General features: G+C 36.8%; 1 protein-coding gene across 9 annotated transcripts in view; it reads left to right on the top strand.

Annotated features, from left to right (window-relative positions):
* Positions 1-335: 335 nt before the first annotated feature.
* TMPO (thymopoietin) overlaps positions 336-25968 on the top strand; it is a 28237-nt gene continuing 2604 nt past the window's right edge. The window contains exons 1-9 of one of the 9 annotated variants that reach the window (XM_028532952.2): positions 365-1283; positions 8345-8471; positions 11447-11605; positions 12554-12646; positions 16843-16940; positions 23664-23783; positions 23883-23978; positions 24423-24533; positions 25541-25629. In XM_028532952.2, the coding sequence (XP_028388753.1) occupies positions 1005-1283; positions 8345-8471; positions 11447-11605; positions 12554-12646; positions 16843-16940; positions 23664-23783; positions 23883-23978; positions 24423-24533; positions 25541-25629 (1172 nt within the window). In that variant the 5' untranslated portion in view covers positions 365-1004. Of the gene's footprint in view, positions 1284-8344; positions 8472-11446; positions 11606-12553; positions 15295-16842; positions 16941-23663; positions 23784-23882; positions 23979-24422; positions 24534-25540; positions 25630-25968 lie in introns of those variants that run through there. The other 8 variants (XM_028532954.2, XM_028532953.2, XM_028532956.2 and 5 more) reach the window with 8 other exon arrangements.

Here is a 25968-nt window from a genome sequence, read left to right on the forward strand (position 1 = left end):
GAGGGATCTAACTCGGTGAGACAGCTTCCAACAAAAATGCCGTGGAGCCCCAACTAACTAGTCAAATGTAATAATTTAGAAATGCCCAAGCCTGTAGGGTAAAAAGCAAATGGAATATTTAACGATACAGTTTTGTTACAAATTCCAGGACAGTTTGAAGTGCCCAGCAGTCGAGGTCTGGCTTTTCCTGAATCTCGGGAACAAAAGAAGCGTTTCCAAGCCAAGACGTGAAGGCGTTTGTTTTAAAGGCATTCTAAAGTAAATCAAATCAAGGACGATGAGTGTCTGCAAACACGTCTCGCTTCTTTCCTTTCAGATGTAACGGTTGGGGAAGGGAGTGTTGCGGCCGCTCTCCCGTGGATCAGGGTCCTGAGGTTGAGAAAGGCCCAGCCCGGGTCTTCGAAGCCGGTCAGCGACTGACCCGGGGTAGGCTTCCTTCCCAGTAAGAAGCGGGAGAGGAAATCGCACACAAAAGCCGTACGACTTGTCCCTTATCAGCGTCTAAGGGAAAGGGTGGAGAAAAGGGAAATAGAAACGGACCAGGCGCCGCGGATCCCGCCCGAGCGGCTTTTAAACTGCGTTTCCACAACCTCTCGCAGGGCGCCTCGGCTAATGGAACCCGCGCGAGGCAGCGGGCCAATCACCGCCGCGCTTCCTCCGGCCGCCGGCCAATGGCGGAGCGCGTTCTTGGTGCGTGGGCGAAGCAAGCTGCTCTCCTTGGCTGTCGTGTGTGGGCTGGGGTTGGTGCGAGCTCCTATTTGGGCTGCACTTGGTTTACAGTTCTGCTCCGGGGCTTTTGTGTGCAGCTTTTGCGTTCTTTTCCGTGTGCGAGTTTTTCTCTTCTTTTTTTTGTTTTTTTTGCTCCGCGCGCTGATCCAGGTTGGGAGCCTTGCGGCTCGGAGGCGGCAACGCGTACCCCCCCCCTCCTTCCAGGCAAGGAGCGAGCGAGCGCGCCGGCGTGAGCGCGGGTGTGACGGCTGCGGGGAAGGGGATTCGCCGCCGAAATGCCGGAGTTTCTGGAAGACCCCTCGGTCCTGACGAAGGAGAAGTTGAAGAGTGAGTTGGTGGCCAACAACGTGACGCTCCCGCCGGGGGAGCAGCGCAAAGACGTGTACGTGCAGCTGTACCTGCAGCACCTCACGGCGCGCAACCGGCCGCCGCTGGCCGCGGGCGCCAACAGCAAGGGGCCCCCGGACTTCTCCAGCGACGAAGAGCGCGAGCCCACCCCAGTCCTCGGCTCCGGGGCCTCCGCCGCGGGCCGCAGCCGAGCCTCCGTCGGCAGGGTAAGGACGCCCGGCTCCGGCCACAAAGGCGGCTGTTTGGCGGTCGTCGCTCCCCGTGCGCTTGCGGTCCTCCCTCCTAGGCGCCCCTTCGGGCCTCCTTGGCGTGCGGGGCGGGACTCCGGCTCTTCGCCGCGGGCTCGCAGGCCTTGGAAGGGGAGGGCGCTGGAGAGGAGGGTCCGGAGTTGGGGCCGCGGGGCTGGCGTCTAGGCCGAATGTGTCTGGGAGACGTGAAGTTAGCGTGTGCTCAGGTGGCGCGTGGGCGTCGGGCGCGAGGGGCGGTTCGGTGTCCCTTGACCACCGGCCGCCGGGACTGGGTATTCGGACAGGTACTTCGTGCCCTTTTCGGAAGCGCCTTGTTGGGGTCAGCCCGAAACTGCTCTAGGTGACGTTCGAGCGTTTTCCCGCTTTCTTAACTGCAGTGACGAGTAACTGGGTCTCGGAGCGCTCCCTGGAGGGCAATTTGTGCATGCTAATTTCTAATCTGAATTTGAAATAAATTCCCGCCTTTTTATGGGTTGTTTTTTTTTTTTTTTTTTCCTCCTCTGTCATCTGGAGGGCTTTTTGAGCCGTTTATGTTTTTCTTGTTCGTGTTACTGTTTTCCAGCAGCAGGCCATATTTAGGCGGGGGAGCATTACTCTAAATTAAAATGGTCATTTAAAAATACACCACTAAGCGGTTATCATAGACGCTTAAACATTTGAAAATTTCGGGTGATTAAGGGCATAAGTTTTGGGATTTTTTTTCTTTTTGGTATATTTTGCATGAGGAAAGCAAAGAAGTCGGAATCAGGAGAAATGTTTATTTCATGACATTCTGATATGTCACTATCATAGTTTGGAGTATCTAAATCCCGGGTAAATTTCAGACTGGCTCCAGCAAAGGGATATTTTGTTTGAGAACAGTTTGTTTTTTTGTTGAGTGGGTTTCTATACACTGTTTTGCTGGTATGAATCTGTCCACTTACCAAGACTTCATATCCTGACAGAACGTAGTTAAAAGTGTAAGGGACGTTGTAAGACTTGGAGTATGGAGTTTGGACTTGTTGCTACTAATTACTACTAGAACTCGAAAGTAATTTCAAAGTTAAGTTGTTTAATTTTTAAAAGTTTATCTGATGTGCTTTCTGGACTGCGAAAATAGAAATGAAAGAAAAATGTAATAGATACATGTAAATTTAATTGAAAACCTTACCTTGGGCTTTAGAAATTTGAAAATCTTATATTTTAAGTCAATGCCTGGCAAATACTAGTACCAGATAAATACTTGTTCAATAAATATAAAAGACCAGCCGTACCATATTGTTTCTGATGTCTTGTTTTTGTGGATTTGAGGAAAGCCATTGGACTCTTCCATTAAAAAAAAAAAAAAAAAAAAACACACCAGAAATTTACTTTTAAAGGAAAACATTTGCTTTATCTGTTTTTCCCCAGCCCCTCTGAAGAAGAAAGTAATGCTCAAACTATTTCAGTAAAGATTTGGTTGAAAATGAAATATTTCCCCTTTAAAGAAGTACTTTTTAAAAATAACAGGTCTTCTATAGAACCTTATCTTGGTCTCTGCAAACATACTATTCTTGGGCCATGAAAGTAGTTTCTGCCATATGCTCTTAAGTACAGGAGATGGATTTCTGCTGACCCCGCCCACCACCATAATTTAATATTTTGAATTTTTTGTATGGATAATTGATCATGTTTGTTCTCTTCTCAACAGATGTCCCATATTGCTTGTTCAGCATTATGCAAAAAAGTTCTGGGTGAAAGGAATTAACATTTTAAGAGAACCTGTTATGTCCAGTAGCACACTGAGCCCTTTTTATATCATTTAATGTTTTGAGACACACAGAGAAAAAAACTATTTCACAGCCCTAGATTTTGGGGCCTCTGCCTGAGTACTTAAAACTCACAAAATGTGTGCCCTTGGGTAGCCTTAATAGTGTGAACAACCTGAAGAAGTTAGTAATGGTAGTTGGTCAGTAGCATCATCTGTTTTAAAGCACATTCAGTAAAAATGAGTTATAATTTACCTTAGGAGTTTAATAGACAGTTTATCGGGCATAGGAAAAATATCTTGAATAGACAGAACATTCCTTTTACATATACAACATTATATGTTCCAGTCATTGTTAGCCCGTGTATAGTAACAATATAGACTCAATTTCTTAAAGAATATTTCCAATCTAGGAGAAAGCCAAATTATGTTTGAGAGTTGCAGAAAAGGCAAATCTTTTAGGTGGTGAGTTTTTAACATTTTAAAACAAATGAAACAGTAATGTGGATTTGGCTAAAGTCATAGCATATAACTTCTATTTAAACATGGGTTTCTGAGGAATATTTTTGGTTAAAGGAGAAATTGTTTCATTTTAGTCATTGCCGTGGACTCTTAGATATGTTTCACATGACCAAAAGTTGGTTTTGGTTGTTAGTTTTTATATTTCTAAGCTTTCATTTGTGCGTCTTGGTGATACCAGCATTTGTAGATGTCGAGATTATAATCAGGGGTGTCCAGCACATGGGCCTCATGTGGCCCAGGATGACTATGAATGAGGCCCAACACAAAATCGTAAACTTACTTAAAACCTTTTTTTTGCTCATCAGTTTTTGTTAGTATTTGACAACTCATCCATCGTGGCCCAGAGACACCAAAAGGTTGAACACCCATTGTCAACACAAAAATAAACATTTACCAGAGTTGGTGCTTTGCCTTCTCCTTCCAAGATGTGAGGCAGTGTAGTTAATTTCAAATTATTTTTTGAAACTGGGTGAGGTAAGTTTGTAATATGCAGATTGCCTGAGTTATCCAGGCAACTTTGAACTTAAATATACTCTCTTATAAAATGGGGATATTAGTATCTGTCTCATACTAACCCTAGAATTAGTGAACCCTAGGGTTTTTAGGGTTCATTGGTTTCATACATACAAAGTACTTAGAATATAACGTGGTACATAATAAATACTCTCTAAGATCTATTCCATAACAGTAATTGCTATATTTCAGCATGTTTGCTCTACTAATGATAGAAATTTTAAAGTAACTCACTGGTTATACCATACAGCTGTTGAATTTTTTAAATATATTTTTTAAAGATTTTATTTATCTATTTTTAGAGAGGGAAGGGAGGGAGGGAGAGGGGAGAGAGAGAGAAAGAAGGAAACATCAATGTGTGGTTGCTGGGGGCCGTGGCCTGCAACCCAGGCATGTGCCCTGACTGGGAATCGAACCTGCGATGCTTTGGTTCACAGCCCGCGCTCAATCCACTGAGCTACGCCAGCCAGGGCAGCTGTTGAATTTTAAAGTTGAAAAAGATATTAGAGATCACCTGACAGTTGGGAAGAAACTAGAGAACAGTGCCTGGCACATAGTAAGTACTGACTATTTTTACCAAATAAAACTAAGAGATGTGATTTACTTAAAGGAACAGAGCTTTCTAGAGGCAGAAATCAATACAACTAATGGTTCCCTATTGGGACTGCTTGTTTGATAATTATGTATGCCACATTGTCTTTCAATTTTTACTCTTATTAAATTTGATATTTCATAAAATGGCATTACTTTTCTGAAAATTTTATCCCTATAAATTAAAAACCAAACAGCCTTTATGAAACCTTGCTCTGTTTAACTTATTCCAATTTATTGACCTCTTAATATTTCTTTGTACAGCCGTAGTTTTTCATTGTTTCAAGAAAATACATGGTTTCCTGCTTCAATTTGATAAAGATTTATTATTTCTTAACAGGACATGGATTTTTAAAATATAAGTGATTTTTTTGCTCCCCAGATGGTACTTTGACTCATTCATTCATTCAGTCAACAAAACAGCTTATCATTTGCCTATTCCAATGTCAGACACTCTTCGTTAGATGCTTGGGATACAAATGTGATTATGATAAGGCCCTTGCTTTCTGCTACCTTATTAAATGCTGCTTCCAAAATTACCTGAGCTACCCATTAAAATACAAATTCTTGGGCCTAAGATTAGGATTCAAGACTGGATGGAATATAGAGGTTTTGATAACAAACCAGACTTAGAGACTCTTAAGTAGTTCACCATCTGGACAAGATAAAACATTTATACAAATAACTAATAAAAAGTAGGTTGAATGGGGTGAATGCCAAAGAAAGATTTCTTAAAAACCTCAGGCTGTTACAAGAAGTTGAAATTCCTAGATGTTTTTGTTGGTAGTCGTTTTTGTTGGTAGTCGAGTTTGAACGTTCTGATGGTGGGAGGGATTATCTACAAGTAATCTGTACCTGATTGGTTTCCTTTAATTTAAGGTATTTATATTCTACAATGGAGTTTTTCTTTCCAGCCTATCCACACATTTTGGAAAATTCAAGTCGATCACTAACATGAGATTGGGTCTGTTTGATTTTTTTTAAGTAGTTTCTCTAAAGAAGCAAGTCTTTAACATAGAACTCTTAGATTCTAGGCAACTATTTTGATATCAAGGTGTGGGTTGCTTCAAGATTTGAGTCTGAGGATCTTAGATAAGTGCAGTGTTGCAGGGATGGACAAATGTAGGTTTACAGTTATATTATTACTTATTTTTGTATGCATGTATTTATTTATTTATTTTTAAAAGATTTTACTTATTTGCAGACAGAGGAGAAGGGAAGGAGAAAGAGAAAGAAAGAAGCAGTAGCGTGTGGTTGCCTCTTGTATGCACCCTACTGGGGACCTGGCCAGAAACCCAGGCATGTGCCCTGACTGGGCAATGAACTGGTAACCATTTGGTTTGCAGGCCCATGCTCAATCCACTGAGCCACACCAGCCAGGGCATATTTATTATTAATTTGTATTAATATAGTTATAAACCTATTTTTGCCCACTCCTGTATATATGTCTCTATCTTATGAAATACTTAAATTTCTATTTGGTTGAAAACCAAAAATTCTAATCCATGGCCAAATAATGTGACCTTCCCCTTTCCCCCCAGCATCATTGGAATAAAATATAAATATAATTGCATAAAATTTATAATGTATTAACTGTTCTGCCTGAATATTTGGGCCTAAATTGACTGTGGTATTTGTGGTCATGATTGAAACAGCCATTTTTTTCAGTGCTGTAATGCTTCCTAGGATTATTGAGTCATTTGTAGTGTTATCTGCCACAACCCTGAAAGGTACTCATACTTTTGCTCCCTTTTCGTGTTTACCTCGGAAGTTAATGTAGTTTTATCAGTAGATACTGCCATTGCTTAAATTATTTTAAAAACTTCCTTTGTAATTTCTCTGAAAGCTTGTTCCATGTTCTTTCATCTACAGTAGTGCCCCCCACCATATCCACAGTTTCAGTTACCCTTTGTCAACATTCAGTGAAAAATTCTACCCTGGCTGGCGTAGCTCAGTAGCTCAGTGGATTGAGCGCAGGCTGCGAACCAAAGTGTCGCAGGTTCGATTCCCAGCCAGGGTACATGCCTGGGTTGCAGGCCATAACCCCCAGCAACCGTACATTGATGTTTTTCTCTCTCTGTCTCTCTTATCTCCCTCCCTTCCCTCTAAAAATAAATAAATAAAATTTTTAAAAAAATTTTCAGAAGTAAACAAGTCATACATAAGTTTTATATTGTGTGCTGTTTTGAGTCATGTGACAAAATCTTGCACCGTCCCATCCAGGATATGAATCACCCCATTCTTAGTTATTGTTAATCTCTTACTGTGCCTAATTTATAAATAAAACTTTATCATGGGTATGTATGTTTGGGGGAAACATGGTCTATATAGGTAGGATCGATATAGGTAGGGTTCAGTGCTATCTGCAGTTTCAGTCATCCACTGGGGGTCTTGAAACATGGTCCACTGGGGGTCTTGAAACATATCACCTAGGGGTGGACTACCATGTTCTAATGAAATGGTCATATATTGGTTTGGCAAAAAAGTTTGTTACATTTTTCCCCCATAAAAGACACATTTTTTCATTTTTACCAATAACTTTATTGATTATATTTTGAGGATGTCGGTTATCTTCCACTATTGAGTGCCAACCAGTGAACCAAAAGGTTGCCAGTTCGATTCCCAGCCAGGGTACATATCTGGGTTGCAGGCCAGGTCCCCAGTTAGGGACATGCAAGAGACAACCAATCAATGTATCTCTCACACATTGATGTTTCTCTCCCTTTCTCCCTTCCCTTCTCTCTAAAGATAGATAAATAAAGTCTTTAAAAGAAATGTACACTGATAGGACAGCTATCACAGTAAAATCTAACAAAATTGTTCCAAATGAAGTTAAAGACTACTAAGCACTGCTAGAGCCATTGTGCAGAAAAAAACTAAACAGACTTTTTGGCTAACCCAATAGGAGTATCATAGGTGATACATCTGACTTTCTTCATGGGTCAAAGACTGGCTACCAGAGTCCACTATATTACCAAAATATTCATTTGGGCTTTGTAAATTCTGATGTGCTTGTTTAAAGGAATTATACATCTTTGTCATAAAATCTTTAACTCCTAGGTTAATTTAAACTTTTAAATATTATTAAAAGAGGCCAGTAATGAATAGTATTTATAGTTATCTGGATGAAAATATTTAAAACAGTGTATTTGCTCATTTGAAATTTTTGTTCATCACCTCCTCTTTAGACAGGTGAGGCAAAACTGAATATTTTAACAATAATATCTTTTTTTTTTTTTAGATTTTATTTATTTATTTTTAGAGAGAGGGGAAGGGAAGGAGAAAGAAGCAGAGAAACATCAATGTGTGGTTGCCTCTCACATGCCCACTGCTGGGGACCTGGCCTGCAACCCAGGCATGTGACCTAGACTGGGAATCAAACCTGCAACCCTTTGATTTGCAGGCCTGCACTCAATCCACTGAGCAATGGCAGCCAGGGCAACAATAATGTCTTTAAAATTTGAGTTACTTGCTTGGCTATTAAGGTATAATTATAACCAAACTTAGCAAATATCCCCAAACAGTGAGTTACTTTTAATTTAATCAAATTACCAAGGCTTAATATCACTCTAAGTCATCTTGAAGGTGAATTTTTGTGTTTATTGTATACAGTGTTCTTTATATAGTAAAGGAACATTAATTCATGTGGAAATGACTTTGTTTACAGAAAGCTACAAAGAAAACTGATAAACACAGACTGGAAGATAAAGATGATTTAGATGTAACAGAGCTCACTAATGAAGATCTTCAGGATCAGCTTGTGAAATATGGGGTGAATCCTGGCCCTATTGTGGGTAAGGTGATAAAATTTCGAGTGTCTTTTCTATGAAGCAGTGCTCCAAATTGCTTTTCCCTCTTGTTTATCTAGCAGTTGTTTGGGTTCTAAGGGTCAGCCTGTCATTAATCATTTCTATATCCAGGGCCTTAGTTTCCTTAACTATAAATGAGGGAAATAAAATGAAGGAATTGAGCTAGATAATTTTCAAGATTCCCTCTGTTGTCGATATTGCTTCATATGGTGCTCATACTGCACTACGTGATGAGACACATGGATCCTATATGTTAGTTGAAGAAAATCCAAGGTAACATGGCTGGCCAAATTTATTCAAATCAGTAATTTAGTGACAGGCTTGTTAATATAACTCAAGCCTCGATTCCGAACATTTTCAGTTGTCATTATGTGTATATGGGAGAATGATAAAAGATGCTTAGATCATAAAACAAAGCTCCTAAGTACCTTTTTTTATTAAAAGTCTTATTTTTGTTGGAATTCAAGAATGACACCCAGAAGAATAAGCTGAAAAGAGAAACTTGGGACTAAATATGCTGAATTTCATCCTTTGCTTACTTTTGGTGATTTTGCAAGGTCATTGATGTCTTAGTTTTGTAGGGTCTTGGCAACAAATGTCAGGATGAAGAAGGTCTACTATTTTGATCTTCTGAGTTATTTAAAAGTTTGAACACTGGAGAGTTGTGGGTTTGTTTTCTCCCAAGCATAGTTGCAGACAAATTTTGGAATATTGTCTTTTGCGTTATTTAATAACTGCCTCTAAATAGATAGTATTTGTCTATTAATATAATTACCAACACACATTTGATAGCCCTTTATAAATTTAAATATTTAAAATTCCAAAAGGGAGATGTTGAAAAATGTGATATCCATCACTTCACATAGTTTTCTTTTGTGTGGGTGGTGGGAGCGCTTAAGGTCAACCTTCTTACCAAATTTCATGGATTCAAGGCCCGTCCAAAAAGTATCCAGCCACATAATGTGGAAAAATAGAAACATTTATTGATGAAGATATAAGAAACATTGTACACAAGACAATGATGCCTCAGCCCCATTCAAAAATAGGTACCTTAGGACCTCACACAGTTCTCCCAATCGCCATCAGCTGCCCTGTCGTATTTTCCTGAATCTTATTGATGGCCTGAAACCTCTTCCCTTTCAAAGGTGATTTTAGTTTTGGGGTAAGCCAGAAGTTGCAGGATACAAAATCTGGGCTATAGGGGGCCTCAGTCACCTGGGTAATTTGATGTTTCACCAAAAAAACTCTGCATAAGATGGGATGCATGAACGGGCATGTTGTTGTGATGAAACTGCCAGTCTCTGGTTGCCCATAGCTGCAGCCTTCTGTGTCATGGAAGTGGTTTCCTTGGAGGAATGTTCAGGCTTAACACAAAATTTATGCAGATTCTTTGCTCTAACTCAGCCATTTTGAATTTGATGGCCACACAATACACAGGCTCACTCAACAGCCTCTACCGCCCCCACTGAATAACACAGTGAAATTGTCATTATTCGCACATGCACATTCCAGTCCACTCTCCTTGGCTGCCAGGTTACATCCATGTTGCACAAATGTTCTTGTTATATTAACAATGGTTGGACTTTTCTAGGACAGACCTTGTATAGTGCAGTATCATTAACTATGATTCATGTTATACATAGATTTCCAGAACTCACTTATCTCACATAACTGATATTTTGTACCCTTTAACTGACATCTCCCCATACCACCATACCTACCTGTTCATCTTAAGATTACTTACATAAAATTTTGAGTCGTGTTGATTTTTTAAAATATGTTTATTATGTTTTTCATCTTACAGAAATCAGAAGATATGCAGCTAGTATAAAACAAAAGCTGCTTTTTGGTTTTTAAACTGTCGTTGATGTTGAAATGTGTTAAGAAATTTCTGGTTTTTAAAAAGATTTTATTTATTGCGTTTTAGACACGGGATGGGAGGCAGAAAGAAAGGGAGAGAAACATCAATGTGTGGTTGCCTCTCTCATGCCCCCTACTGGGGTCCTGGCCTGAAACTCAGGAGTGTGCCCTGATTGTGAATTGAACCTGTGACCGTTTGGTTCACAGGCCAGTGCTCAGTCCACTGAGACACACCAGCCAGGGCAATTTCCGGTTTTTATACATTTTTTTTTTATAAAAGGTCATTTAGCTGCAAAGTATATATATATTTAAATGTAATTTAACACTTTAAAATGTGCATGATATTTATATATTTGATTTCCAGAACTTACTATCTTGCATGATTGAAGTTTTGTTTCTTCTGACCAACATCATGTTAAATATATTTAAATTGTAAAAATGTGATTTATAGTACTTTTCCCATAACTGGATAAGCTTATTTATTGGTGTATTAATCTCTTAGAGTTGTGAGGTTTTTGGTTCTGTTTTTGTTGTTAGGTTTTTTTGTTTTGGGTTTGTGGGGGTATTTTAGGATTTTATTTATTTTTAGAAAGAGAGGGGAGGGAGGGACAGAAATATCATTGTGTGCTTGCCTCTCATGCATCCCCTGCCTGGTACCTGTCCTCCAACCCAAGCATGTGCCTTGACTGGGAATCAAGCTGGGGATCCTTTGGTTTGCAGGCTGGCACTCATTCCACTGAGCCACATGAGCCAAGGCTCAAGTTATGGGGTTTTAATCACAGTAATTGAGGGGGGTACAGTCTGTTAATAAAAATGGTTGTTTTAACAAAGACTAGTACTGGAGAAAATACATAAAGTCCAGAACTTTTCAGACAAAAATACTCAGTTATACATGGCTCTTCAGTATGTTATCTAATAAGACCTATATCAACCTACTACCTATTTCATGCCATAAAAGAAACATTGTTGTAATGATTGCCCTGGCTTCCTTTTTTTTTTTTTCTCCCCAGTGAAAGTAACATTTTAAAATTGCTAAAGATAATGTCTGAGCTGGATCTTAAATAAGACCAAGTACTAAAGTGAGTTCTGCCTTAAAACAGGAACAACCAGAAAGCTGTATGAGAAAAAGCTGTTGAAACTGAGGGAACAAGGAACAGAATCAAGATCTTCTACTCCTTTGCCAACAATTTCTTCTTCAGCAGAAAATACAAGACAGAATGGAAGTAATGACTCTGACAGATACAGTGACAACGAGGAAGGTAAAAATTTATATGATGTTAATCAAATAGATGTGACTTTTTCCCCAGACTCATAATATACAGTAACCATGGAGAAGATAAAATTAAATATTACCAAGACATATAATTTTTGCTCATATCCTTAATTTTCCAAGTAATTTGATTTAACTAGCTTTTGTTGAGAACTCAAACAGAAAAGTGCAAATGTCTAATATTCTGTCACCTAAAATTGCCAAAGTGCGTGTGTCTTTTTTGCTTCAAGTTCATTTTTCTAAGAAAATAAAATACTACAAATAAAGACATAGTTCTTCCATTTACTCCTTTCCAAGTATCATTTCCATAAAAGCTCATTTTTTAAAATACTTTTTATATGCATCTATTTAATACATGATATTATTTTGTGCTTTGAAAGATCCATATAAGTGATATATTAAATCCTGTCACATCTTTACTTTGTTATGTAATCAAGATCTCATTGATTTATTGCACTTGTTTTATTTCTTGTAGTTCATATACAATGGAGTATTTACATGGGCATATTTTCTATGTTCTCTATTGATAGGCACTTAAATTTACCATTTTTGCTAGATAATCTTATTTTAAGGCAACTTTAAAGGAAATATTTTGACATATTTTAGTAGACTATTGTAAGAAAATTTGACTATATTTAAATATTTTTGAAAATACAGAAAGTGACTTTTTAAAATTTACTGTAAGAGCAGGTTGATATTTAGAAATGTTTAGTTTGTTTATATGACATGTTTATTGATTTCATGATTATTTAATTTGATTTAAATTGCTTATATTTCCATAAGCATCGCCTGCCAGGGCATAGTCTATCAAATTGGTTGTTCAGAATGTGAAATATAGTCTTTTCCTTCAACAGCACTATGTTAGCAAAGAGGCAAAGAATAAAATCAGCTTCAACACAAGTGATGCTTAAACTTCCTGCCTCTTTTGCCTCTACAGGAAAGAAGAAAGAACACAAGAAAGTGAAGTCCACTAGGGATTTTGTTCCTTTTTCTGAACTTCCAACTACTCCCTCTGGTGGATTTTTTCAGGGTATTTCTTTTCCTGAAATCTCCCCCGGTCCTCCTTTGGGCAGGACTGAACTACAGGCAGCTAAGAAAGTACATACTTCTAAGGGAGACCCACCTAGGGACCCTCTTATTGCCACAACCTTGCCTGGCAGGGAACAGTTGCAGAAGTTAGCCTCTGGAGGGAATTTGTATATGTCCTCCATTTCTAGCCATGATAGATGTTTAGAGAAAAGTTCTTCGACATCTTCTCAGCATGAACTCGCTGCCATGTTGGTCTCTGCTGCAGCTTCTCCTTCACTGATTAAAGAAACCACCACCACTTGCTATAAAGACATAGTAAAAAATATTAACTGTGGAGAGAAAAGTGGAGTTCAACCATTATGTACTGAGAGGTCCCATGGTTCAAGTCAGTCGATTCTCTCCAGTTCAAGGAAAATAATAGAAGAGTCTGAGAGATCACAAGTAATTTCTCCACCACTTGCTCAGGCAATCAGAGATTATGTCAATTCTCTGTTGGTCCAGAGTGGGGTAGGTAGTTTGCCTGGGACTTCTAACTCTACACCCTCACTGGATGTAGAAAACATATGGAAGAGAATTGATCAATCTAATATTCAAGAAATTGAATCCCTATCTCCTCCACGAAAATTGCCTAGACTCAGTAAAAAGTCAGAGGAAAAGGATTCAGGTTCCCATGTGGCATTTCAAAATATACATGGATCTGAACTGATGTCATCTTCTGCCAAAACCGTTGTCTCTCACTCACTTGCTACCTTAGGCATAGAAATGTCTAAGCAATCACAGCATGATAAAGTAGATGCCCCAGAGCTGTCTTTTCCTTTCCATGAGTCTATTTTAAAAGTAATTGAAGAGGAGTGGCAGCTAATTGACAGGCAGCCGCCTTCATTGGCATGCAAGTATCCAGTTTCTTCCAAAGAGGCAACCCAGCTATTATCAGTTCCAAAAGTAGATGATGAAATCCTGGGGCTTATTTCTGAAGCCACAGCACCAGCAGGTACTCAGGTAGCTTCAGCTGATAAACAGGTGGACTTAGCACTTCGTAGAGCATATGAAGCTGCAGCATCAGCATTGCAGATTGCAACCCATACTGCCTTTGTAGTTCGGGCTATGCAGGCTGACATTAGTCAGGCTGCACAAATTCTTAGCTCTGATCCTAGTCATACACACCAGGCACTTGGGATTCTGAGCAAAACATATGATGCAGCTTCATTTCTTTGTGAAGCTGCATTTGATGAAGTAAAGATGGCTGCCCATACCATGGGATCTTCCACTTTAGGTCGCCGTTATCTCTGGCTAAAGGATTGCAAAATCAATCCAGCTTCTAAGAATAAACTGGCTGGTACTCCCTTTAAAGGTGGAACATTATTTGGAGGAGAAGTATGCAAAGTAGTTAAAAAGCGTGGAAATAAACACTAACAACATTTAAAATAGAGGTATCCATTTTATCTTTGAAACTGGGAACTTAGCAGATTTTCTAGGAAATTTTAAGTACTACTTTTAAAGCGAAAAAAATCTTAAGGTCTTTTTAGTTTCTAGATGGGGCTAATTTCAAAGCGTCAAACTTCTGCCCATTGAATTATAGTTTAAAAGTAGTTGCCACATAAAACTGCATTTTAAAAAAAGTTGTACAGATAGAAAGCCTCATAAACTTTAAAGCTTTGTAGATCACATTTTTATCTCAAGTAGTCCACTCTTTCCTATTTTACCTAAGATTTTACAGTTCTTCAACACTAAGAAATTCTTTTAACTAGAATATAAAGTCTTCACTGGTCTTAATATCTTTACTTTCTATAACTTGTCTACATTTTTTCTTTTATTTTCTCACTTTTGTTTGTTTTTTACTTATGTCTACAGTATCATTCATAATATTCTAGATCATTGCAACTTAGTGTTCCAGTTTGTAAATTGTTACTGATCCACAGACAAGCATTCACTAGAATTTGAACCTAGAGACACCTTTTAGACTAATGACAGGGGGTTTTTGTTTGTTTTGTTTTGGTAAAAATTTATTGATAGAGAAAACAGTGCTGACTTACATTTTGTTAAGTACCTCTTTGTGGATTGGTGGCAAATAGTTCGTGGACCACACTTTGAGAAATACTGCTCTAGACCATAATTCTCTAGGATAGTGCATTTTCGCCATCACTACTTATTAGATGAACTAGGCACTGGAAAGATGGGGCTTTTCATGTAACACTTTCAAGGTATCTTGTAGTTCATAGGTTTAATCTAAAGTCTAAAAGCAAATTTAAGATTTAAGTTAGTTGGAGGTTTTTTTAAAGTTATAAGAAATAATACTAGATCCTAGTGTTTTTGTATCTATATAAAACAATAAATTCTCTTGTGTTTCCATTTCTATGATTGTAAGATGAGAGAGTCTAACTGTAGAGGCATTTGATAATTGAATTTCTTTGTATTTTTATGGAAATAGTAGTATTAAGTATAAGTAAAGAATGGGCCCTTAGTTACCCCTAGCTATATTCTTAGACTGTGCATGTCCATCTTTGCAGCTTTCTGGGAGTAATTTTATTTGTTATTTGTCTTCAGTAATGTACATGTATACATGTACCTACTAAGTGCTATGTGACTTCAAAAATGTATTACTGTAGAATGCTTCTGCAAATTCAATAAAGTTGTTAATTTTGAACAGTTTTGTGTGGTCTCTAGCAACATGTTTTATGTGTGTTTTATTCTTGGAGTTAAAATAAGTTAGATGTTTGTGGGTAAACATTCCTTTATCATTTCATCATTGAAATTCACTTGACATTACAGTGGTGTAGTTGAAAATATTCTAAATATTGTTTCATTTTATTTGAGGACCATGTTTTTTATTGGCTATTGGAATCTAAAATTTGTAAGAGGAATTAAACTGTAACCAGATACCTTATTTGTTTCAATCATTTTCTGTTCAACTACTATTGGGTTCTTTGGATGCTTTTTAATTCTTAGAATCTGAGTTAACAAAGCTTAAGATTTTATAATACTAAGGATAGTACCAAATATAGATATATTGATAGATCTATTAATAGGAGCCTTGGGAAGGGGGGGATAGAGTTGCTTAATCCTAAATAAGGTAATCCTAAATAGAGTACCTTAATCCTAAATAAAGATCAGACTAATTGACCTATCATGCTAAAGATAAAAATTCACTGTTTATTTTTGGGAAACTTGCAAGGAGGTGCTGGACTGAGTAGTGCTAGGTAACTAGCAAGACACGTGGCTGGCTTTCTTGACTACTTTTCAGTACAACTGCATTGAGTTCATGCAATTTAAGCTTTAACAATTGACTCCATTTCTGTCTCTGGAGAAAATGAAGTTTTTGGTAACAAGTTTTAGAAGTAAAAACTGACATTTTGCAATGTGGTGATAAATGACCACAGAATGTGGAAGTTAGCTAAAATTTTTATCAGCCTTTTAATAAATCTAGCTCTTCAAATGGTGATAATAACCAAGACTAGGGGAATGGAATATTGAAGCCTATAAAAATATATACATATCCGAATTATGTTAATAATTATTATGGTGGTATGCTAAGTAATACATATACCCTAGCTTTTCTTCAAAGAAATGTTATCTGTATTATGGGGAGGAAGAGAAGTAGCTTGTGATTGCTTGTACTTTTCTGTCAACAAGATTCCTCCTCACCTCCTTAACTGTACCTAGATTTTTTTATAATCACATCAGACAAATGGAGGAGAGACTTAAACTGCACTTTCATATGAACATCATTGCACTTATTACTATCAGAAGCTTGGTACCATACATCTTAAAATTCCCTATAGCATTTTTTCATATTCCAAATTCCAATTTAATAAAAAACCTTTGCGCTGTATGGACAAAAGAATGGTAACAACTGTATTTTAATTTTTTTTCCCACGTCTAAATTGTTTTTTAGTGAAAAGCCTCCTTGGGAGCAGTTTGAATTTGCTTTGTTTCAGGCTGTTAGCTTCTGATAAGAAGCCCTGATCAGATTAAGGAATGGGGGAGATAAAACAGAAATGTAATAAAATAAAAATGGCAAAAAAATTGTTTTAAGTTAGAAATTGCAGTTAAACAGTTTTTGGTCTGTTAAGATAATACCAATAGACAACTTGCTTTAAGTAGTAGTATGGCTAAAATCAGCATTCCAAACTGGTGCTAACATGGTTGTAGTTTATTGTACGTTTCAGAGAGTAATGGTTTCTCTAATGTTATTTCCAGACTCTAAAATAGAGCTCAAGCTTGAGAAGAGGGAACCACTAAAGGGCAGAGCAAAGACTACAGTAACACTCAAGCAAAGAAGAGTTGAGCACAATCAGGTACCTTTAGTTTTATGATTGCTATATTCAGATATAAGTAATCTCCAGGCAGCACCCATTTCCTGTGTCCTAAGCCTTTCGATAATAGTTGACACTCAGATTTCAATGCACTAAACAGTGTTCATTCCATCGTTCATTAAATGCCATTAGAAACCTAAATGTTGTGTGTTTTGTCAGTAGTGTGGCCTGTGCTTACTGCAAAAGTGAGGGTTGGATGTCTCATTTGTGTTTGAATCTGTGTGCCAGTAAGCATGGTTCAAAGTCAGTCATACTGCTTTTTAAGATCATTTGTTTTTTAGTTTTGATCTTTAATTTGTGTTTTTCAATAACAGTTGACGTTCAGTGTTCTGTTTCAGGTGTACAGCATAGTGGTTAGACATTATATAATTTACAAAGTGATGCTGTCAACAGGACTACCCACCTGGCACCATACATAGTTATTACAGTATTACTGACTCGAATACCCTATGCTGTACTTCACATCCCCATGACCATTTTGTAACTGCCAATTTGTATTTCTTAATCCCTGCACCTCTTTCACACAGCCCCTGAAGCCTCTCATCTGGCAACCATCAGTGTGTTCTCTGCATCTATGAGTCTGTTTCTGTTTTGTTTGTTTATTTTGTTTTTTAGATCCCACCTAAAAGTGAAATTATATCATGTTTGTCTAAGAGAAATATTTTAACAGGTGGAAATGCCTAAGCAATTGTGAAATAATTTCTTTGAAAGGCAGGGGAATGGTTTTATATTTGCGTGTTTGTCTCTAGATTTCTGGTTTTGCTTTTATTTTTGCCTGTCTTGTGTGACTTTTCCCTCAACTCTGAAGTCTGTCTGGTCATAAGACCACACTATTTTCTTTCCTTGTTCTGGATGAAAATTTACCTTTTTATATTGTGGGTGAGGCAAGATGCATTTAATGCCGATGTAGAAACTAGGAAAATCTGGAGAAGGACACTGAAAATAGGCAAGCATGGAGAGTTGTGGCGCAGAGTATTAAGGCAAGATGGTATAGTGCTATCAAGAACGTGGGACTGGTCAGATAAGTTAAAAGGAGGGAGGAAAGGTGGGATTAAAGATGGTTTAACGGGTAATTGTTTCAGTTGGGGAAGTTAAACTGAAGGACAGTATAAATAGTCTGCAACAGGCAGAAGTAGACAGTGGCCTTTATATACAAAATTTAAAACATAGAAAAGTGGAGGGAAGAATTTAATGACCCTCCAGTCACAGAACCTCAACAGCTGTCAACATTTTACCAGTTTTATTCCATCTTCACCTGCACCATTTAGCCTTTCTAAGTCTTTGGTTTTGAGTTTTGCTGGAGTATACAAAAGCAAATCTCAGGCACAGTAAAATTTTGGTCTATATACATTCAGTGCTATCTCACATGTAATAAAGTTATTCTTCATAATTCTTTAAGTTTCAGAAATGTCTCATAATTAAATTGTTCAAATCAGGATCCAAACACACTCCACATACTATTTGGGGGGGGGGTTTTGTTTGTTTTTGTTGTTGTTTCTTAAATCTGTAGCTATTTCCACTCTATAAGTATTGCCCCCCCCCTCCATTTATTTGGTAAAGAAACCAAGTCGGTTTCCTGCAGATTTTCCCACATTCTGAATTTGGCAGATTGCTCTGGGTGTCATTTAATTTGCTCTTCTATGCCCTGTATTTCCTGTGGTGTGGGAGTTAAGACTTGCAGTAGGGCAGTGTGATAGAACTTTCTGTGGTGATGGAAATGTTTGTATCTGCTGTCTGTTATGGTAGCCTCAAGCCACATTTGTGTATTGAATATTTGGAATGTGACTAGTGTGGCTGAGAAACTAAAATTTTAATTTTAATTTTAATTGCTACATGAGGCTAGTAACCACCATATTGGACACCACAGATTATAGGGTTAATTAGATTCAAGTTCAGTTTCTTTGACAAGAAATGGTGTTGTAGCCTTTGTAGTGGGTTCAAATGTTGAAAGCCTAATCCATCCATTATAAAGTTCCATATCATCTTTTCATTTAATGGTTATGGCAGCCATTTACAATTATAGTCAAATCCATTCATTTGAGGTTGTAAGATGATTTTTCTCATTCTCTCATTCCTTTATATCTATGAGTGAAATATTTTTTATTTAAAGATTTTAATTATTTATTTTTAGAGGGAGGGGGAAAGGGAAGCAAACATAGATGTGGGAGAGAAACATTGATCAGTTGTCTCTCACACACTCCCAAATGGGAACCTGGCCCACAACACAGGCACATTCCCTGACTGCAAATTGAACTGGCAACTTTTCGGTTTGCCAATCCACTAAGCCACACCAGCCAGGGCTACAAGTGGAATTTTTTTAATCAAGAACGTTTTTACCTTGTGAACTGCTTAGTTACCTTACAATAAAACATACAGGAGAGCCAGAAAAATGTTTGCTACTTTTTATTTCCGGTTTTCAAGGCAAAGTGCCCTAGTCACTTTGAAAAGTGATCAGTAAGTTTTTTAATCGTATGTTTTTTTATATATTTTATGACAAGTTGCAGTTCTTTTCTACATATTCAAATTATGCCATCTTTAGCCCATGGCAATTTCTGAGTTAGCCCTTGTTTGTCTATGATAGTTTCTTGGTTTTAGACACATTAAGATGACCCATGCTCGTGTATTTCCTGGCTCCTGTCAGCCGTTTTTCTAAAGAACCCTAATCCTTTTGTTTTTAATCCTCACTCAATATGTTTATTGATTTTAGAGAAAGGAAGTGGGGGGAGAGAAACATTGATGTGAGAAGAGAAGCGTCAATCAGTTGTTCAATGCCCTGACTGGGGATCAAACCCACGACCTTTTCATATAGAGGATGACACTCCAACCAACTGAGCACCCAGCTGGTGCAAACCCTAATCCTTTTAATATAAAATATTACTTGGAGGCTACCTTCAATCTGGGTGCTGATGCGTGTTCATTCCTACTGGTTTGTCATCGCTTCTAGGTGTTTGCAGTGGATAGCGCTAGAAGTACTTATTTTTTAGAAAGAAAATAAATTAAGAATTCATCAAATTAATGAATGCAGGCCTATCTGGTATTGCATTTAATGGACGCACTGTAATTTATTTAGCCACTCTTTCAGTGACTATTTGAATTGTTTTCAGTTATATGCTACTTTAAAAAATGTAAAGAAGAACCATTGAATAGCCTTTTACATGTATCATTTGCTATTTTAGCCAATTTATCTTCTGGAAATCTGAAAGTGAAATTGCTGGGTGATCTACAAGATATTGACAAGTTGCCCTACATAATAGTTAAAGCATTTTGTATTCTTACCATGTATGAGTATATATTTCTTATGGAGAGATATGCTGCTGCTTTATATGCTACTGCTTTTTTAAACAGTGAATACGATAACCTTACTGATCATGATTTACTTAAATCATTGTTTAGAGAAAGATAGCTTTTAATTAACCTGATTATTTCTTTTCTCTTTTTTTTTTTTGCTTTTTATTTATTGTTCAAGTACAGTTGTCTCCATTTTCCTGCCATGATTATTTCTTTTTATAATCTAATTTTGTGTAAATTTTGTATAGCTTTTTACTCAGAGATTTATAGTCTTTAATTGCCCAGCTTCCTCTTTATCGTATGATTCAATTGCCTAATGTCTTCTAAATAACTTTTTACCTGATAGCTTATTGCATGGCACTGTGAGAAGGTTTTTATTTCTTCTCTATGTTGTCTCCTTGGTAAATTCATTCAGGGCTTTTATAGAATATCTTGCTGATAAATAGATGACAGCACAATTCTTATTTTGGCCACAGAGCATATAGCAAGCACATTAATAACTAATTTTACATAGCAGTTTCTTTTCAATCAGTAATTTTTTAGTCCATTTTCTAAGTAGTTATAACACTGAATTATAATTTTATTACTTTTTAATTCTATTTTCTTTTCTTTTTTTTTTTAATTTTCCTAAAGTTACTAGTTTATACTGGGTTCTGGTAGAGAAAAATTCTTTTTAATTTTCAGAATATCTTTTCTGCTTGTGTGAAGGGTTTTCAGTCATTTTTCTGTGAAGATGATCAATTCTGAATTAGATAATAATGGTCAAGAATAAAATTGATTGATAGTCTTCACCTAAAGAATTCAACAAACCTGAACAAAGGAAAGCATAAATATCTTATTGGGGAAAGTGTCTGTCCCACCCCTCTTCCCACCTCTTCCCACAGGTGACCAATAAGTTTCTTGTGGTTCCTTCTACAGAAGAAAAGAATCATTAAATGGAACTTGGCTTTTTTTTTTTTAATTAACCACAGTAGTTTTAATAGGTATGTGACAAAATTTTTAATGAAGGGATTATTTCAGCTTATTTGATTCAAAATAAAACAATATGGAAAGTCCTGGAATTTGGTAGATAACTAATTTTAAAGGAAAAAGTTGTCTCCCCAACAAGCCTTCCCTCATGGACATAGGTAAAAATATCTGGTGTCTATACTGTATCAGTTGCATAAATGGAAACTTTATTAGAGCTTTCAAGCAATGTAGTTTTAAATTCTTTACAGATTTTTAAGATACTGAACATATAGCAAGTATATAGCAGTACTGAGTATATCACATTGATAATGCCAGGTACACTATTTTAAGCTACAGTCTTTTAAAAATACTTCTAATTATTTTTATTGGCATTAAGAAGTTGATTATTAAAGAGAAAACAGTGTTGAAAGTAGTTTTTCAAAAATGCTTGGCTTTGAGATGCATCATAAGTCAGTTATATTATCTTAAACTAGTAGTTCTCAACTCTGACTACACATTAGAATCCCTTCAGGAGCTATAAAAATTAACTATGTACAGGCCTTTGTCAATTCTGACTTGATTGGTCTATCTTGGGTTGGGATTTATTTATTTATTTATTTATTTGAAATTTTATTTTTATATTTTTATTTTTTAATTTTTATTTTAATTGTACAAATACAGTTTTCTGTCTTTTACTCCCATCCCAGCCCCACTGCCACCAATTTTATTTATTTTTAGACGGGAAGGAGGGAGAGAGGGAGAAAAACCTAGCTCCATTGCTTCTCAGTTGTCCCCAACCCGGGACCCAGTCCTCAGGCCTGCGCTTAATCCACTGAGCCACACCAGCCAGGGCTTGGTATTTTTTTAGAGCTCCCAAATGGTGCTGTGCTGCAGGATTAAGATTAAACCTATTGTTTCCTTCTAGTCAAATAATCAAGACTTAACTGTTAATAAGCGTTTATTGTGTGTGTGTGTGTGTGTGTGTAATTTGTTCACAGATTTGTCTTTTGACCAACTTTAAGTTTTCATTCAGCAAAAATTTCCTAACTGACAGCAGGAAAAGGAACTCAGTGGTTCGGATTGTGAGTCAGGGAAACTACAAATCCTATGAGACTTGTGTCTGTACCTTCTGGGGTTTGGTACTGATACTTCCAGCCAAATAGGCATACATATTGGGTGACCAGTCTTATCCCACGATACGAGTAAAATATATCTGTCTTTAAAATTAATAAACACTGACTTGGATATAAAAACATCTGCTATCTAGATAAAATAATAGCTTGAAAGCAAAAGTGACAGCATAAGTGCGCTCTGATATACTAATACTAGGATCTCTGTTTTCTAGTTAAAATAATTTTAAAGGATCCTCTGGTAATAGTGGCTCCAAAGTTGAATAATTTGTTACTTGGAATGCAGAATCTCAGGCCTCACCTTTTTTTTTTTTTTTTTTTTTTTTTTTTTAAGAGAGGGGAAAGGGAGGAGAGGGAGAGAAACATCAGTGTGTGGTTGCCTCTCACATGCCCCCTATTGGGGACCCGGCCCATAACCCAGGCAGGTGCCCTGACTGGGAATCAAACCAGCAACCCTTTGGTTCACAGGCCCATGCTCAATCCATTAAACTACACCAGTCAGCACAGAATCTACATTTTAATAAAAGCTTCAGTTGATTGATACACACATTATAGTTTGAGAAGCACTAGTCTAATGGTTTTCAAGCTATTTTATAAGGACTGCTCATTTATTTTTCAAATAAGGGAGAAATAAATGGTGGACTGGAAGGTAACAATAGGCTATCACTATTACCTTTCTGTCTTTCTGTAGTGAGGAGTGGGTAGCACTGAGTGAGGTTTGACAGTGACACTAGGTGTGCGTGTTCATGAAAGAGGTGACACCAGGTTTTTGTTGCTGTTGTATTTTATTGTCTATTTCTAAGAAGAGTTTGATACCTGGGAAGTATGGATTATAATTTAGATAGATTCTATTTAAATAATCTTAACCACACAACAAGAATGATGATTATTTTAACAGTTATAAAATTTGTATTTTGTTTTAAAAGGAAGCTGACTTGTAACAAATGACTTTTTTATAAGTCAAATAAAGTCAGTCATGCTCAGCCTGAGCTTGCTTATTTGTTTTGACAGAGATGCAACTGCAATACTAGAGCCAAATAGCAAACAACAGTCACAGAAAGAGTCAGTGATAAATTGATGTCCTTTTTCTCCCCTCATTTTTATTATATTTATGAGCTCCTATGGTTGGACTCTTGAGTGTATTTTTACCATATGTTAAGTGTTTTCTGATACCTACATATTAGTTCAATCAGTATATATAGAAATGTATTGAGGGCATAGCATTGTTTAGTACCTGCCGGCATTTGGAGACTTCATGGCTTCTTAGTGTGCTAATATGGCCATTATTAAGGTGTTTGATGTTAGAATATGACTTTTTAATGTGTCAATGCTTGATTAGAGCTATTCTCAAGCTGGAATAACTGAAACTGAATGGACAAGTGGATCATCAAAAGGCGGACCTCTGCAGGCATTAACTAGGGAATCCACGAGAGGGTCGAGAAGAACTCCGAGGAAAAGGGTGATGCAAGGCTTATTGCTTAGAATTGGGTTTTCAGATTGGTAGGGTTTTAGTCATTATTTTATATTTATTGTCTTTGTTTTGTTTTCAAACTAACAGGTGGATACTTCAGAACATTTTCGTATAGATGGTGCAATAATTTCAGAGAGTACTCCCATAGCTGAAACTATAATGGCTTCAAGCAACGAAACCTTAGTAAATATGTTTCATAAACTATACAAGTGGTATTCTTTGTAAATTACACTTTAATTAGAATTGGGGAGGTGGTGAATTTTAGCAAATCTCAAACTTACATTTTTAAACATTGTATGTTAATCTTATTTTCCCCATATAATTCTGAATTTTAGTTTTTTTCAATATAGCCAATTTATATATACACATTTAATTCATTGTGCAAGAATCTGAAATATTATAAGGATACTTTTTTGCTAAAGTATGTAAAGCATGATAAGGCTTCACACATGAGAACCACTGAATATGTACATTTCTGGGTCCTTTTGTCTAAATTTTTATTAAGGGAAAGTTCATATATTGCAGAAATAAAATTTCTTTTTTTTTTTTTCTTTTTTTTTTTTTTTTTTTTACATGTCTTTGTTATGTTTGGATAATTCTGAGTCTGAATAATTTGAATCTTGGCAGGTTGTCAATAGGGTGACTGGAAATTTCAAGCATGCAGCTCCCATTCTGCCAATCACTGAATTCTCAGACATACCCAGAAGAACACCAAAGAAACCATTGACAAGAGCTGAAGTAAATGAATAAAATTTAGATCGATGTTATCATTGATCTTTTAAAGAGGAAATATTTCTATTTGTTTTTTGGAGTGGGTGGGAGGAGCAGAGCTTTATTGGGTGGTATGGGTGTGTGGGTGTGTGTTCATGCATATTAATTTAAAGACATACTTTATTAGTGACAATATAAAGTAACCAACATAATATGCCATGCTAATACCTATCCTCTTGCTACTGTGCCTCTTAAGTTCCACTTTACAAGGGAGTGGTCATTGGTGTGCTGCTTATAACTTGTTCTCTTTGTTATAGATGTGAGTTGTAAGTGTAACTGGGCAATAGGGGAGGCTATACTGTCTTTCACTGAAAGTTCAAATAATGGGACTTTAAAGGGACTTTGTATGATGCTTCATTTGATTGACTCTCTTCTATAATTAAGCTTTAAAGTACTAACTGCATGATGCATTATAGTTTCAATGAATTTTTACTAAAGGTTTTTTGATTGGGGCGTAAAGTTAAACATAGCAAGACAATCAGGTTTAAAAATAACGTGTTTTATGTTTTTTTAAGTTCAGGAGATTATATAGACTCTGTACTTAAAAACATATACTAAAATTTGTTAAAGATCCACGTTAATTTGATATCTTCTGTATTCGATAATTTATTACAACATTTTTAATGGCGTAAGAAACAGTATACTCTCGATAAGCATGAGAAATCCAGGGTAGCAGGGGGAGTTGGAAGGAGACTTACTCTGCTCTGTTAGCTGCACTGAATGTCTAGGGTTTTGACTTTAGTTTTATTTTTAATGTGAGGCGATTTTATTCTCTACCATTGTCATGTTAACTTCACTTTGAAGAGAGCCTTGGAAATGTGTGGATACTTAGGTGGTGATGAATTTAGAAATGGCAGTTAAAAGCTAGGATAGATTTAAGTGCACTTTCTTCTCTGAAATGTCTATTTAAAGTATATTTTAATTGTTGCACATTTACACGAAATTTTTAACTGCGGTTGTTTGTTTTTTATTAGGTGGGAGAAAAAACAGAGGAAAGAAGAATAGACAGGGATATTCTTAAGGAAATGTTTCCCTTTGAAGCATCTACACCAACAGGAATTAGGTATTCTGATACATTGAAACAAGTATTTGTATATTCTACTGGGGCATTTTTATTTATTCACTTATTTTCACCTTTTTTGAGGTATAATGGACACAGTTGTATGTATTTAGGGTATACAGCATGATTATATGGTATATATAAATGGAAATTTTAATTTGTAATTCTTCACAAAGTTATTATGCCTGTGTTCTTAGGATTAAACTGTTCTTCTGGGAGCCGTTTAATTCTTCTAAGCTACCAGTCCATATTCTGGAAAGTTGAGTCAGTTTAAAAATCAACTTGATTACACTGAAAGGTTATAAATAAATCATTTACCTGCTATTTCATTTCTATTTTTAA

Source organism: Phyllostomus discolor, chromosome 2 (genome assembly GCF_004126475.2).
Source record: "Phyllostomus discolor isolate MPI-MPIP mPhyDis1 chromosome 2, mPhyDis1.pri.v3, whole genome shotgun sequence".
Classification (NCBI taxonomy): Eukaryota; Metazoa; Chordata; class Mammalia; order Chiroptera; family Phyllostomidae; genus Phyllostomus; species Phyllostomus discolor.